At 39.2% G+C, this 15,914-nt stretch overlaps 1 protein-coding gene across 6 annotated transcripts in view; it reads right to left on the reverse strand.

Annotated features, from left to right (window-relative positions):
- LOC136838628 (DNA cross-link repair 1A protein-like) overlaps positions 1 to 15,914 on the reverse strand; it is a 105,324-nt gene that overhangs the window by 80,046 nt on the left and 9,364 nt on the right. For all 6 annotated transcript variants that reach the window (XM_067103909.1, XM_067103912.1, XM_067103911.1 and 3 more), the window contains 2 exons: positions 9,161 to 9,219; positions 2,463 to 2,752 (listed from right to left, as the gene is read on the reverse strand). In XM_067103909.1, the coding sequence (XP_066960010.1) occupies positions 2,463 to 2,752; positions 9,161 to 9,213 (343 nt within the window). In that variant the 5' untranslated portion in view covers positions 9,214 to 9,219. The remainder of the gene's footprint in view (positions 1 to 2,462; positions 2,753 to 9,160; positions 9,220 to 15,914) is intronic.

The raw sequence follows: 15,914 nt of genomic DNA on the forward strand, positions 1-15,914 counted from the left end.
AATGCACGACAGACCAACTTACAATAGACCAACTTCTTTTCCTCCATGTCTTTATTCCCTCTTCTTATTAAAAAGGTAAGGGAATAATAAAAGTATTTTTAGTAACGTTATACTCTTGCGGAAATGTGTACAGCCATAAACAACCGAACGAGAAACTGTTGTTTTGCTAATAACCGAATCAGATAACAACTGTTTTGCTTGTATTTCAACCATTGTACGGTTAAACAATTACCGTAGTTATGTTAAATTATTATTATTATTAAAGTAGTTTAACCAGACCACTGAGCTGACTTTCAGCTCTCATAGGGCTGGCCCGAAGGATTTGATTAAAATACTAGGTCAAGGCCTGAAGTCAAGCGCTAGGAAAATGACGTTTAGTACAATGGGACTGATATATTTTTACATTATACCCTTATCCGTTTTGGAGAAAAGATCGGCAAGGAAATATACGACTACAGTAATTTAAGCTGCAAGTTGTAGCTGAAGCTGATAAAACAATGTTCAAGCTGCTAATGACTATAAATTATTGTGCATTGACAACAGGGATGAAACTCGACTGTAAATAAAATTGAGAGAAAGTATTTTAATCAAAACTACTGGGCATATTGCTGCTGTTTTCACACTGATAAAAGATAAATACGTAAAGCTCGTAGTTTGATGATGAAATCAAGAGAAAGTAGCGAACGGAATCCTAATTTTTTTTTTTTACACAAAACAAACATGTCCCAAACGGCCAGCTGCCAACGCCATCTATTAACGAAAAAAATAGCTAAATTAATTTCACGAGACATATTTATATTTCGACTTAAAAACACTTCGTATAACGAAAAATATCCTTGTCGCATATAAATAAAATATCTAGAGATTCATTTACGATAACTAGAAGCAAGAAAAGCGCTCTGAGCTGTGTTACATGGGCGAAATAAACACCGTGTGATCGATTCCCAAACCAAAACATTTGATCGCTATGATCGCAGTTTATAATGCAAAAGCAATACGAAAATATATACAACTGGATACAGTGTAGTAATGCTTGACTTTTTAAAAGATCCAAGGAAAAAATGCACATTCGTTATTTTGATGTTTGTATAATACGGTGTTAATTTGTGAAAATAGAGTACAGTATAATGTAGGCTAGGCTACCATATATGATGTACCTAAGTGTAGGCTAAGCCTTGTTTGTTATTCAATTTCTTTTTATACTGAATTATCATAAGTCAATCTGCATTAAACCTGCAGAATTAGCTGACACTAATAATTACTATACTGTATATGTGCAGAGTATACTGTGTAGTATAGGCTAGGCCATATTCGAGATCCTATTTTTTCAACGAACGATGGGTTTTTTGGAACCTAACCCCATTGTAAGTAGGGCAATACCTGTATGTATATTTTAGTTACGTTATTGTTCTGTTTTTTTCCTAATAAAAAATATCATATGAAAGAAAACATTATGATCAGGGAGATACTGCTACTTGTAAATAAGTTTACAATTAAAAGTGAATATAATAATAATGATAAAAAGGCAGTTATGAATAAGCATTATATTATTAGTGTCATATTTTCTTATACATTCTCTATTATCAAGACCAGTACGACCTGAAACATGAAAGTATAAACATGAAGAATATATAAATACTGTATGTCGGTAAATTTAATTACAAGACATACATTATAATAAATATTTATGTGATTGTTGTGTTCCCCTATACCTAATCAATCCTATTTCCTTCTCAGGCAGGGAACCAGTCTGATGTCATGATTACCAGTGGTAATGCTTAATGAAATTTATGTTACGAGTTAAAAGCTGCATGCTCTTCTCTACTTATAACTGCCTAATTGGGTGGTCAACTGGTCATTACACTTAGCCGGTTCGCCAAGCTCATAAAATTCTGTAAGACGATTCACACTACAGTACTGGGTATAGTACGAGTATACCTATACACGTGCTGTGTACTCTTACTGATGAACTCATACTATCCTATTTTCTCCAAGCTTGGGATAAGCTGGTATCTGGTTATTAACTAATTAGTTTTCTATCCATCAGGCAGGAAATTACAAGGATGGGAAAACATAGAGAAAAGTGCAGTATATTCAGTGTTGTCTAATGTGTAGGAAGAGAGACTGTGGATCAAGGTATCTTACATTAATGTTTAGCCAGTCTTAAAAGGTCCTATTTCTTCTACAGGTGGTACTGTATTTGGTGCCATGTTCATGCCAAGGCCAGGTTAATACTCACAACATACATACAATACCCAAGTGAAAAAGTTTTCAAAAATCTTTACAGCAATGAAAAAAAAGTAAGTGGTTCCACATTGTGCTAAAAAAAAAATTATACACACTGTATTCTAGAAAATATAAATCAAATAACTTGATTTACTGAGGTTAAAAAACAATAGTACATTAAGTTTCAAATAACAAAGAAAGTGATTCTTCCTTAGCTAAAAAAGAACAGTACTTACCAGGAATCTTTGAGAAATCCACACTTCCACACTTTTCTGTATGGATATGACGTCTCCCATTCTGTCCTAACAAAAACCACGGTAACTGGCAGATAGGACACACTTCTGTGGTATGATCAATTTTCTCTTTCAAAGATAGCTTTTTCTTCCTAGGAGTAACTTTGGAGGATTTTAATGAACTCGGAATAGCCTTTTTATTGGGTTGACTCCGTTTATTCTTAGGAACAGCTTGCTGGGATGCAGTATACCTAGTTGGTTTTCTAGATTTGTCTGGTGCTCCTTGTGAAAAACTGAAAATAAACAAGTAGTAAATAGTTCTTTAAAAATACAAATCTCTTACATTACTTCTAATGCACTGTCTAAAATAATGTGGTGTTAACCAAGAATACTGTCATAAAAAACAAAGATAACCACAAAGCCTTTCTCTAATTATCACAATTATTATTATACAGTATTAATGTGATTGTATCCTCAATACACAAGGTCCATAGTCACTATGTCATAGTGCCGTAAGATGCCTAGCTGAGTTGAAGCAGCTGCCTTAAGTATTCATTGTTGATTCCTCCAACTTGCAGAAAATGTATGCAAACTCTTTCAATTCTCAATATTTGATACTCACTCTGTGCCACTTCCATCATTGACCAATGTTCATTTTATTACTGATACTTTAACCTATACCAAAGTAACAGGTGCCTGGACAGTACAAAAACAGGAAATTCAACATTACAGAGGAAAATATCAAAGTAACAAACAAGATACATCAATGGACTGTGGTTCAGGTACTGTAAATACTAGTTTTGCTGGCTGCTCATGGTGTGTGCACAACTTGGTCATCTCAGTAAGACTGAATAGCTGTTACTGTCCATATTCCAAACCAACAATCAAACCAATGAAGGCTCAGAAGAATTATGTCAATTTTTAGACTCTATAGTACAAATACTTCAAAAGAAATTTTGCAGAAAATCAAACCACCTAACCAACTTCAGCCATCATTTGCTACAACTTCTGTTGTATTATGCTGTACACTACAATAAACGTCCATTACAGACTACTATAAATCTAAAACTTACTGGTCCGAGTGTAAGCGAGATAAAATCCAAAAATGGTATCTGGTACCCAATACAAAAGACCTTAAGACCACTGCATCTATATCATAATGGACTGTTTCTCTAAATAATTAATGATTAAAACAGCTATTTTGAAAATTGATGCTTTAGCCTTTATTATATTACACTACAGTCATCACATACCTAAAATCTGGTTGTGAACAACAATATATACTGATTACTAAATTATCAAAATGCCTTGATTGTTCTCTTATGCACTATCTGCAACTTGACTTTATCTGCAAGCAACCACAGTCCCACAGAAATGTGTGGATATACGTAAAATAAGTAAAAATGTGTAAAAAGCCTTCCATATGGTAGGCAACACTGTGAGGGCAGTAAAACTTGATAAGAACGCTGTTAAAAGTCACATGGCAAATGGGGGAGGGCTATGTGGACTCGTCAGCTTAGGAACTTTCACAACTTAATAGTTTAAAAGCAACATCATATAAAATGTCATTTTGTTTGTTGCTTTTGAGTGGCTGAGAAAGATGCCTCAATGACTATAACACCATTGAAGTTTCGTGGGGAAAGAGCACTCTTGTGCTTTGAGAGCTTTCTTGACTGTTATTGGCTCCTAAGGAATGACATCACACAGTGTAATTTTGTTTATCACCTCTGAGAGGCCAATATAGATGAGTCATCATGACTTCATCATAGGAGCTTTCTTCCCTTTCTGGTTGCCTATGAAGATACTAATGCACCTGTTACAAGGCATGCTCTACCTCTTTGTCCAGTTGTGCATCATTTCTTGGTGATCAGGTATTAAACAGCTGCTATGTTTGCCTTGCATTGCAATGCTTTCCATAAATTTTGTTGCTTCTGTGGGTGTTCCTAATGCACTGCAGGTGCTGGTTTTATTAAATATTGTTTGCAAGGCTCCACCACCTCCTAAGAGAGGCAGAAGTTGCTGACACTTCAAAAGAAAATGGAAATCATTGACAGGATCTACATTGACTGGTCAATGACTCATACTACAACTGAATACTAAGTCATAGCAGGGTCTACCATGCACATCAAAAATGCATAGGACAAACCGAAAAAGTGTGACTGACTTTGGGAATAAGACATTCAAGAGTGAGGCCTACAAGGTCATGGCCAAGCCCTGCCATGAGGAGGTTGAACAGTTGACTTTGATCTGGTTTTATCAGCAGAGGCTGGTTGGGATGCATATGTCTGAAGCTGAGTTGAAGGCTGCTGCTACAAAGTTTCCAAGTCTGCATGGGGTTGGAGACCTTAAGGTGTCCAAAGGTTGCCTGTTTCGCTTCAATATTTGACACAGGCTTTTCAATAAGACAATTCATGGCAAAACCTTGGATGCCTCCGAGGGAATAGAACAATTTGGCAGGTGTTAAGACTTGATGAAAAAGGAAGGCCATGTTTTGAGTCAAATCTACAATGCTGACAAAACTGGTCTATTCTATTGGTGCCCTCTAATACCTTGGCCTATGAGAAGGAAAAGAATTTATCAGGTTGAAAGCTTTCAAAGTAATGTGTATCTGCTTTACGTGCAAATGCTTCTGGTGGCTATCACTGCAAACAAATCTTAGTTGGACACTCAGAGCAACTCTGTGCCCCTGAGGGTTTATGGATAGTCTCCCAGTGCTTTGGTGTCATTCGGTGAAGTTTTGGTTCATTGCCAAGATCATTTCTGATTGGTTCTATAACCACTTTTGAGAGGATGTTACTCATTGGACAAAGGACCTTCACATTGCTAGAAATTGGGTGAAGGCTTTGCTTATCACCGACAATGCACCTGCACATCCCATCGTAACCCACATGGTAAGTGAAAAAGGTTATATTAGGGTCATGTTTGCACCTCCTACTACAACTGCACTCATGCAATTGATAGAGAAAGGTGCTATTGTTGCAACAAAATGACTACCAGAGGAAGTTCCTGGAGGAGGTGATGGTGGTGTTCAAGGACAAGGAAAAGGAGCAAGACTGATACACAGGGGAAACAGACTCTGGAGAATCTTTGAAGGTGTTTGCTGAAGTCTGGACTCTACAGCTTTGCAGAGGCTTGGAAGGATGTTGTGATGGAATTTCAATGATTGCTTTGTAGCTATGAAAAATAATGTATTTTCTCATTTTGTTTATTTTTTTATTGTATTTATTTTGTTTTTTGTGTCCAACTCCACCTTCCAATTCTATAGTGAATCTTTCTCACTTTACGAATATGTGCCAAGAGGTTCAATCCTGAAGAAGGGTATGCTTGGATTAAGGCTTATCTGTGATTCATTCAGCTTTTAAAGTATAATGCTCAAACAGAGGAAACAGAGAACTATTCCACAGAATGCTGAAATTCTGAGTAGGTGTGAAAAGGGGCTATTCCTGTAGTTGTACCCAAAAACCAGGATTTAGAGGCAATCGCCAAAAGTCTTATGAATGAATGCCTATTAGGATCTCATGCCTGTAATCTCAATGCTTTGTGCACTAACACTGGGGAGTTACTTTTTTACCATTAAAAAGAGACAAATTGGAAATGGATGAACCTGCAAACATAGATATTTTCAAACATGGTTTGTGGGTCCACTGAATTTGTCATAGTGGGCTTAATGATTTCTTCATTTTTACTATAAACTGAACTTTGGCTGGAGGTGATTGTTTACCTGTATTGTGGTATTTTCTGATAAAAACTATGAACTGTTAAGACTCTCTGTTTTCTTGTTTTGTTTACTGTGACAGAAACTGTAGGTGTTTTTTTTTTGTGTTTTATTGACAATATGTACTGTACTGAGAAAGAATATAACTGTATAATGAACAAGTGACTGTACTTCACTGTTATTAATATATTGAGACATTTATGCTAACAAAAAACTGAATGCAATTCACTGTATTTTTTTCTGATGGCCATCAAACTTTCAATAAACAAAGGAAGAAAGAGGTCATATTTTTTGTGTATGCTGTATGTATTTAGATTTGGGTTAGCTGACTGGATAGGTTGGTTGGTACTGTCACAAAATTTTTTTACTGAGACAGAAACTGTACATGGTTCTTGTTGTGTTTTTGAAAAATAAGTACGGATATAGAATTAATTTTTGCTGACTGTATTTCATTGTTATTTATAATTTTAGGAAAGACTGAATGTAGTTCCCTGTAGGTTTTTATTTTTATTCTGATGGCCACCAAATTTTAAATAGAGAAGTTAAGTAATATATTTCTTTTTGCTGTATATACATATTTAACTTTAATTTAGATGACTAGTTAAGTAGGCTGTTACTCACAAAATTTGACTGTCCAATGCACGTGAGTTTTTTGTAAATGAAGTAGCTGTATAAGGCTTGTGTTTTTTTTTTTTTTATCCTTTCACAGTCTGCTGTTTTTCTAAAATCAAACCTATTTCTTGAAAGTCTCTTTGGCAGTAGTTTGACCCTTTGAAGAGCGCACAAATCTACAAAAACTCCACTGTGCAGACCTTGGAGTATACAAGGAACAGTATCTTGAAGGAGAAGGAGGCTTGATCAACCTTGCAACAGGAGGCACCAACATTCCCAAGGATGTTGTACGAGTGGCTGGATGACGGTGATAGTGATCCTGGCTTCCAGGTGTCAAACAACATGACATCTGCTGCAGTTGCTACTGGCAAGATGACAACTAGGATGACTCTAAAGTACTTCCAACCCCAACCTATGAGATAATGTGGAGGATCTTGGACAAATTCAAGTTGATGGAGAACCCCAACACTGACTGCAGCTGTTTCCCAAGGCCTTGGGTTTGGCTGAACGAGCTCCAGCAGATTCTTTACACCTCAATCCCCACGCACCCAAGCCCATCACCATACACTTTTTCAGTAAATACTGTAGGTAGCTCAGTTTGTAAACATAAGCAAACATTTCGGCAGCCTTTGTTGATGCACCAACCTCTTCCAGCCAGGAATCTGATATATCTCTGACACCTCTTGAAGACCCTCTACACATCTCAATGCCTCTTCTGACCAGTTCATCACTTTGTGACTTGTCACGGGATGTGACTATTTTGGCTAAGGATGAATGCTGAAGGAAATAAAATTTTCTTTTCATAAAGTGCTAGTGTGGAGGTCCAAACTGGTGCTGCCCAGGAGCAGTCATCACCTGCTGATGTTGCGTGTCATTCCTTTGTAGCCTCACGAGGTCTCTGATGAACATTCTGGTACATTCAATGTCAGCTGTTGCCAAATTTTGTCTCAAGTGTTCTAGAAGCTGCCAGTCTGGAGTGATCAGATGAGCAATTGTTAATAAACTAATCAGCATGCTGAATTTTCAAGAATCTCCACATGAGGAAATGACAATCATCTCTAGTTTCAGCCCATTTAGAGGTATATAAGATTCCATAGGACCACCCCATAGGGGATCAACCCTACAACAAGAAAAACCAGTCTGTCCTTTCATCTTCAATCTATGCAAACGTCTGGAGACATGGAGGTCAACCCCTACAACTGATATCTCACTTTAGATGGGCCCACTGGTGCCTTCTATGAACCAGCAATCAACACGCCAACATTTCTTCAGTTAGAGCCCCTGCTAAGAAGGCTACTTCTCAAGGTATGTAACTTAATTAAATCTTTCTACCTTTCACACTGTTTCACCATCTTCATCTGCTTTGCTTTATTTACTTAGTGTTACACTATGTAAAAGCTGAGTAGATGTAACATTTCATTTTTTTTTTCATAAAAAAAGACAATATGATGAATTTGTAAACAAACACACCATAATTTGTAAACAAATACATCATAGTGTTATGAGTTTTCTTTCAAAGTTCTTTACCATGTTTTCAATTGTTGATGTGGAATCCCTTTTTATTAAACAAAATACAACAGAAGCTAACAATTTAAGAAAATCATAACACTGACATCTTGGAGGAACAGGACACAGTGGAGGGGGGAAAAAGCTTCTAAACCTTCCTTGCAAGCTTTTCAAGCTGGTCCAAGTAAACAGTAAATATGTCATAGTGTCATGTGAATGTTCTTTTTCAATTGTTGATGTGGAGTTTACTTTCATTAATCAAAATAGAACAAAACCTAACCATTTAAGTAAATCGTAACGGGAGACAGTGGAGGAGGAGGGGGAGCTGCTGTTAACCCTCTCAGAAGTTTTTCAAGACTGGCCCATGTAAAAAGTTTCAGCATTACTTAGAAGTGTGAGAGAATGTTCAGTTTTTATTCTGTGTACAGCACTGTAAAGTGTATTGTGTGTTATTTATAAGCACAGACTATATACAGTATAGTACTGTGATAAAATGGGGGTGGAAAGAGTACGAACTTGCTGTTCTACACAAATTTCCACTATCTGCAAGGACCCTGAATGTATTATTTTAGATAACCATAGGAGTACTGTACCAAAATTCTTTTCAAACCTTGTGTAATTTTTCTGACTTTAATTCCCCAAAATATTTTATGGGAGATATATATGAAAGCTTACAAAGTATATAGGGCAAACAAAAAATAGTTACTGATTATATCATCGAAAGTATGGAACCAATTTTGCTACATGGTTTCAAGTTACCACTACAGAATATCATAAAACACCTATGGTCTTCTTCTATGGAAAAAGAGATTTTAGGTGTAATGCACTGCAAATCTCATAAAATGGCAAAATGACATTCCTTTCTGACCTAGTTTTCATCAGGGGTGTGTAGTTGAAAATGTCTTCATCATCTGTGTCCATTCTTCCCTGCAAAGAGAAAGTGCTATCAATACAAGATGGACACAGGAAAAACACAAACAAACAAAAGTAAAAACAAAAACAAAAAGCCTTTCCACACAAAGAACTCTACACTTTTTATCATGTACATTATACTACAGCTAAATTCCTGGTTGTGTAACTGCCGGTCTTTTATATCTTTTTATAACACTACAATACACTACTGGGTGCTTAAGCAAAAAAATATGGGTGCATTCTCATTCAACTATGGCAATGTTTATTTCAATCTACTCTATTCCTTTAAAGGGTAGTGTTTTACTAAAACCTAAAATCATCACCATGAGAGAGTTTTCTTGAAAAGTTTGTAGTAACTCCTTAATCCGTGTCAAATAATCTTTAGAGAAAAAACAAATCTTAAATATCAAAAAACTTTCCATCCTGGAGTAATAAAGCAATTGTAAAATTTACACAACCACTTGAATTTACCTTCTACCTTTTACATCAATATAATGGTATAATTTTATGAGTCATTTACAAAAATCTTTCTTCCAACTAAAGTCATCTGTTTGCTCTTTACATCAACTTATGCTAGAAACCAAAACTGGCCTACACAATGGTTAAGGATACTGTACTGTTCATGGCCAAACACTGGATTCCACAAGCCAAGATCTTTCAATGTACCATGCTGCTTTCTAACTACTGTAATGCTCATGCACCTCTTAAAATTCAAGATCATTCTTGACTAAAATCTCACTTTTGAGAAACATTGCAAATTTTTACAATAACTTCAATTTTTCCTGTACAAACAAAACTGATATTACTCATATGGACACCTCTGGCAAAAGGCAGTCTGGCTGCTGAAGCTTGGTACCAAAGCATTTAACTAGCAACAGACAAATGAGAGGGTGGGGGTCACACCCAATCCCTCAGTAAACAGCATCCCTTTTTTTCTTTAGCAACAGTGGCAAAATTAAGGTAGGTCAGAGGTGAGACTGTGATAGGAGGCTTCAGGTTTGCATATCTAAGAAAAGTGCAAATAGTCTTAAAAATTATCTATTTGTTTCCAAGAGAATGTAAATCTTCATCTTTTATGTAAAGACTCAGTCATCAGGTGGAAGGTATTGTCCTGAGCTCATGGCTCACGTTGATTTAATTCCTACAAATGTCAATTACCACTCGTATGTGTGCAGGGAAAGGACACAGCCTATAACTTCCTGTATATAGAAGCATATATGAAATTAAGGATGAAAGACCCCTGTGTCAGAGTACAGCCTGTATGTAACCTGACTTTAGGAAAAAAAAAGTTAGGCATCCATGTGAGAAGGGAAGACCAGCTTGGAAGGCAACATAAATTCAGGGAATCTCACATAAATACTCTGCCATCTGTCCCTTCCCTTGTTAAAAGAGGGATGGCGGGAGTCACAGCTAATAAAAGCCAGAGACTGGAAGCTCTCTTATGTAACTCACACACATCTGGCCTGACCAGTGAGAATACAACCATAGGCTGCTGATCAGAGGAGGGAAAGAATACTAGACATCTTTCATCTGGCCTTTCACTAGTCTAAGTGAGAAGCTATCCTATCCAAGAAATGACATTTTTATGATAAAATAAAGTCTTATATATACTTACCAAGTAATTACATAGCTATAGTTTCCTCTTGCATGGCAGCTTAAATTAAAAAATTCGAGGGGTAACGCTTCAAAGTTTAGTGCAGACCACTGGTCCCCCCCACTAACGGGAATACCAGGAACGACTTAGCAGACAATCTCATTCTGTTTATGCCATATGTCCATTGGAGGGAAGGCAGGCTCTGATCATGTAATTACTTGGTAAGTACTGTATATATAAAACTTTATTTTATCATAAAAATGTAATTTTTATATAAGTAACTTACCAAGTAATTACATAGCTGATTCCCACATTAACACAAGGTGGAATACATGGACATACTCTACTCCAAAACATTAAGACATGTAATGAATTTGAAATAGAAAAAGTTGCTAGCACTGAAAACAATGCTTGTCGTTCCTTATTAGTTAAGAGAGCCTGCAGTAGAAAACTGCCTCTGGTTGGTGCTCAACCTAACCTGTAGCGACGTGGCAGTATAGCCAGGAAAGTCTGCTACTTAAGTGGAAGCTTTGCAGCAAAGGAGAAGTACGATGGCTAGCAAAGCATGATGGAAAGTTTTGCAGCGAAGGAGTTAACCGAAGGCTAGCCAACCTTCAAAAGGTGCCCCTGCTCTAGGCGCAGTACCACAATAAAACAACCAGATAACACTGTCACCTTCACTGAAATAAAGACCACGACCCATCCACTGACAGTGGTGGGTGCTCCAGGTACATTGGAACCCCCGGCTCTCACAAAACTCGGCACCTTACTACAAGGTGAAGAGATAGTATGAGAAAATCCTATGCTTCCTTCTGCGATGCCAAGCCAGTTACTACTAATCACAAGGTACTGCAATAACATTTTTAACACTGTTTAAACTTTTCTGAAAAAGTGAGAAATGAAAATCGATAACACTTCCAGTACGTCAATTGTAGGATGCTAATATGCATGAAGGCTAATGAGGTAGAAGTTGTTCTGACTTCTTTAGCTTTCACTTACAAGTAGGCCCAATGCTCTCCTGAAACTAAGAATGGTCTTATAAACCAAGCCTATACATGAAGATCAATGCATTCTTAGAGGGCAAAAAAAAGGGTCCTTGTCCGAACACTACAGGTTATGAATGCCACCCTGTGCTTCCAACCCTGCTCAGGTAATACCTGAAAATTCCAACATAAAAGAGAGCTTCCTACTCTTCCCCAGAGCCAAGGATGTGGGGAGTTTTGTAATCAAACGATCATAAGCTGGCGTCAGGATGTAGGTGGCGCCAGCTGAACTGGATGCCAGATAACTAATCGGTTGGGAGCTGGAGGGCACTCCTAAGAGCTCGGGGCAGAGCTGGCGCCAGGCAAGCTGGAAGTCAGACGAGGCAAAGGCTCGGGCTGGAGGGTACTCCTGGGAGCCTGGAGCACTATCTCCGGCTGTCAAGACCATCGTCTTTTCCATTAAGTTCTTGAGAGGGAGAGAACAGTTCCAGGTTACGAAAGCATCCTCGTTCTCGGTTAAAAACCCCTAGGGTAAACGAGCAAACTGTGTTAATGTGTCAGACATTACTCGATACCCCTAAAAAGAGGAACATTAGAGATTCTATATCCTCTCCGATAAAAAAGGCAAGGTTGTCACTGAGTCACAAGTGTCTCAAAAGAAGAAACTTGATAGTCTGAGACACTTAATTTGGAACATCATCCGCTTAGACTGTGTCTCAGAAGAAGAAACTTAATAGTCTTAGACACCCAATTCGGAACATCATTCACTTATACTGAGCTAGAAGATGACGTCTGCATCTTTCAAATCTCCCTTGCAGCACCTCTGAAAAAAGTACCTCCTTACTGACAAGCACCCGGACAGCCCAAAGTGTACACCATCTGGTGTCTCTTAAAGTGAGGTTGTTTGAGAAGAAACGAATAGTGGAAGGATTCTTGGGGAGCCCACCAATCAACCATAGTAATTCAGGAACCATAAATAATGGTTCAGAACGGGGCTACGAGGAATGTCGTAGCATTCTGATGCGCCTGAGAAAGTTCAGCCCTTCCTTGACCATGTTGAACAGTGGAAGAGCTTAAAGGTCTAGACTGGAACGATCTTGCAGTAAGGTGTCTGTTGCCCAGACCAGAAGATTCCTTTAAGGTGAGAGGAGCGGTCTAAGTCTAGTCTCATGATCAGGGACTTCTTCCAAAAGTCTAAATCCGGACAGATACCACTGTAAGTCTTTGGGTAAAAACAACTGAGTTGGTTATGATTCTTTGTCTCTATTGGTCTTGTGGGATAGGCTGAAGTTCATGGTCAGAAAGAAAGACAAAAGTAAGCAGAGCGAAGACTCAAGAGAAGTCTTATGCCGTAGATATGGAAGCCTAAATTCTCAAGCTGGAAGACTCTGTCTTGTGGGATGGGTTTGATATATATCTTTTGGAGTTTGTATGTGGACATGGAATGAAGTACCTTACATATCCAGGAACTCCACCCAATCGCCCTGGAGAATGGACAACAGGACTGTTTGGTAGGTCTCTGCAAGCGAACAAACTTGTAGAACCTCATGCAGACTTGCAGACAACCAAATGGACTAGTTGCTGACCCTGTCAATGCTTGACAGTCATGGACACATGGCCATCAGGGCGGGATCGACTTCTTAGGGCGATAATGCCTTGTATGGAGTCGATAACACCTTGTACAGACTGACAACATATGCGGAACTGTAAAGGCAGTCCCTGGTTATCGGGTTTTACGGTGCTTGTCTAGCGACGAAAATTGGCAATTTTCGGCGCCGAAAATCGCTGATTTCCGCTCATTGGCGCTAATGCATAAATAACAGAGGCGCTGATAACCAAAGACACAGATTTTCGGTTATCATCACGCCGTCAGAATGGAACCACCACCACCAATGACCGGGGACTGCCTGTACTTGGTTAAAAACTGATATCTGACATGCTTAGAGGAACTTGGAAAATCTTTAAGATACACAAAAGTCTGGCCATGGGTAACAACGGTCTTGAACAAAACCAGTAGTGACAACTTCTGCTGCAGTCCAACACAATGCTCTAAAAAATAAATAAATAAATAACTAAATAAAAATAAAAAATGTGAAAGGGAACTTGGCGTTCAGCTGTGGGAGCCTAGTATGGCTAGAAAGAGCCGAGCTCTCTGGAACGGGTTTTGGGAGCTTGGGAGTCAGAAGCTCTGAAGATGATCAGGCGCTTGGGAATGAGTGTCGCTAGAGAGAGGGTTCATAGCACTTCCTTCTGCCTGGAGCCCAAGAAAAGTTCCCATAAAAGAACAGTCATGGGGGAAGATATCGTAACACCAAAGGGTAAAACAGACTGAGGATATATGCTGTCTGAAAGTAGCTGCGAAGCGATGTCCCTTGGCAACACTTGAGAGACTCCTATCTTTTTAGCACCTGCTCCTGATCTCAGTCAAGAAAGACCCTTACTTCAAAATCTTGACAAGAACTTCAACCAGGACTACTCTGTCTAAGCATCAGAGGGAGAGAAGGACAAAAAACACTTGTCTTGCTCCCTTAAAAAACCAAAGTCAGATGCCCAACCCCCTGTAGAGGTGACAGCCTTCTTCAACAAGCTCATAAATTCGTACACAAAAGTCCCTGTCTGCAAAAGACAGTGCTTTGAGATACTAATTGATGTCACAAAGCAGGGCAATTCAGCCTGTCTGGAACTCTAGGTGAGGGTGGAACAGGCTGAAAAGAGACAAAACTTCCTGAGAGAAGATGTATGGTACTCAAAGGAGGGAGTCCGATACTGAAGGAGGACATCCGATGATCAGAGACTAGAGTCAGCCACTTGAAGAGGCGTTCAATTGGAAATTGAGCTCAAAAAAGAACAACAGTATGCTCTTAGAAGAGACAGGCGCCGAGCTAAAGAGAGACTGGCGTCAGCCACTAGTAGGCTGGTGCCAGACACAAGAGAGCTGGTGCAGGAAGCTCTAAATGAAGATGAGCTCTGGCGCTATAGGGCACTCGGGTGCTATTGGAAGCTTGGCCGCTATTAGGCGCTTATGTTCCACTTGTCCCAATACTGGCATTCCGCATGCCGCTAGTTGGGGCTCCACTTAAACTGTAGTGACATGACGGTATAGCCAGGAGCATCTGCTATTTAAGCGGTATCTTTGCAGCAAAGGAGAAGTCCGATGGCTAGCAAAGCATAATTGGAAGTTTTGCAGCGAAGGAATTAGCTGAAGGCTAGCAAAACTTCAAAAAGTACATCTCTATGGACGCCTTTCTAATGGCTTTCCGTCAACACCTGAGGACAGCAGGCTCAACTGAGGGGCAACTATCCGGGGGCAGACCCCTCTGGACTCCCATGGACTTCAGTATGTCTCCTCCCTGGTGCATGGGAGTCTGACAGGGACTGGGTTTAGGAGATCTGAGGGGCCAGATAGATATCCCTTCTCTACATATCCAGTAAGACACCTTTCCAGTGGCTGTCTGTTGATACCTGGAACCAGCAACAGGTTTGACTGAGGGGGGGTGACTACCCGTGTGTAAACCCATCAACCTCCCTTGGACTTCAGTAAGCCTTCTCCCTGGTGCATGGGAGTCTGACAGTGACCTTTTTCTTGGATCATCAAGTAGCCACCTCCTCCACTGCACAACACTTCACTATTATTACAAGGTTAACGTCTGTTAACCCAGACACAAGACTGGCAATGGCACGGGGGAAGGAAGCAAGGGAGCCATGCTCGGGAGCAAGTGGATAAAAAAGGTAGGCAGGCCATAAGTAGGACAGAGGTGGTGCCAGGAACTCAGAACTGATGCAGAGCGAGTGCCCGACAGCACCCAGGTTCTGCAGTTGGCACCAGGCAAGCTAGTAGCTTGGGAACTGGCGAGCGCTACTGGGTGCTGTTAGTATGACACAGCAGAGGTGCTTGCAAGTCCTGATGGATGGGTATTTAAATTTAAGCATCCATCAGATCTGTCAAAATCATGAAGTTTCCTTGTCTCCACAACTGCAATTACTTTAGTACCAATTTAGCTTAACATTCTTCATTTGTGTTTTGTACATACCTTTTACTCAATTACTAGCACATTATGCATCCCAAGCAGTGATGGCTTCAAATACTTTTGCTACAGGAATGAGAGTTTTCAAGTTACATTTTATCATTTGCT

Source organism: Macrobrachium rosenbergii, chromosome 5 (assembly GCF_040412425.1).
Source record: "Macrobrachium rosenbergii isolate ZJJX-2024 chromosome 5, ASM4041242v1, whole genome shotgun sequence".
NCBI classification, from domain to species: domain Eukaryota; kingdom Metazoa; phylum Arthropoda; class Malacostraca; order Decapoda; family Palaemonidae; genus Macrobrachium; species Macrobrachium rosenbergii.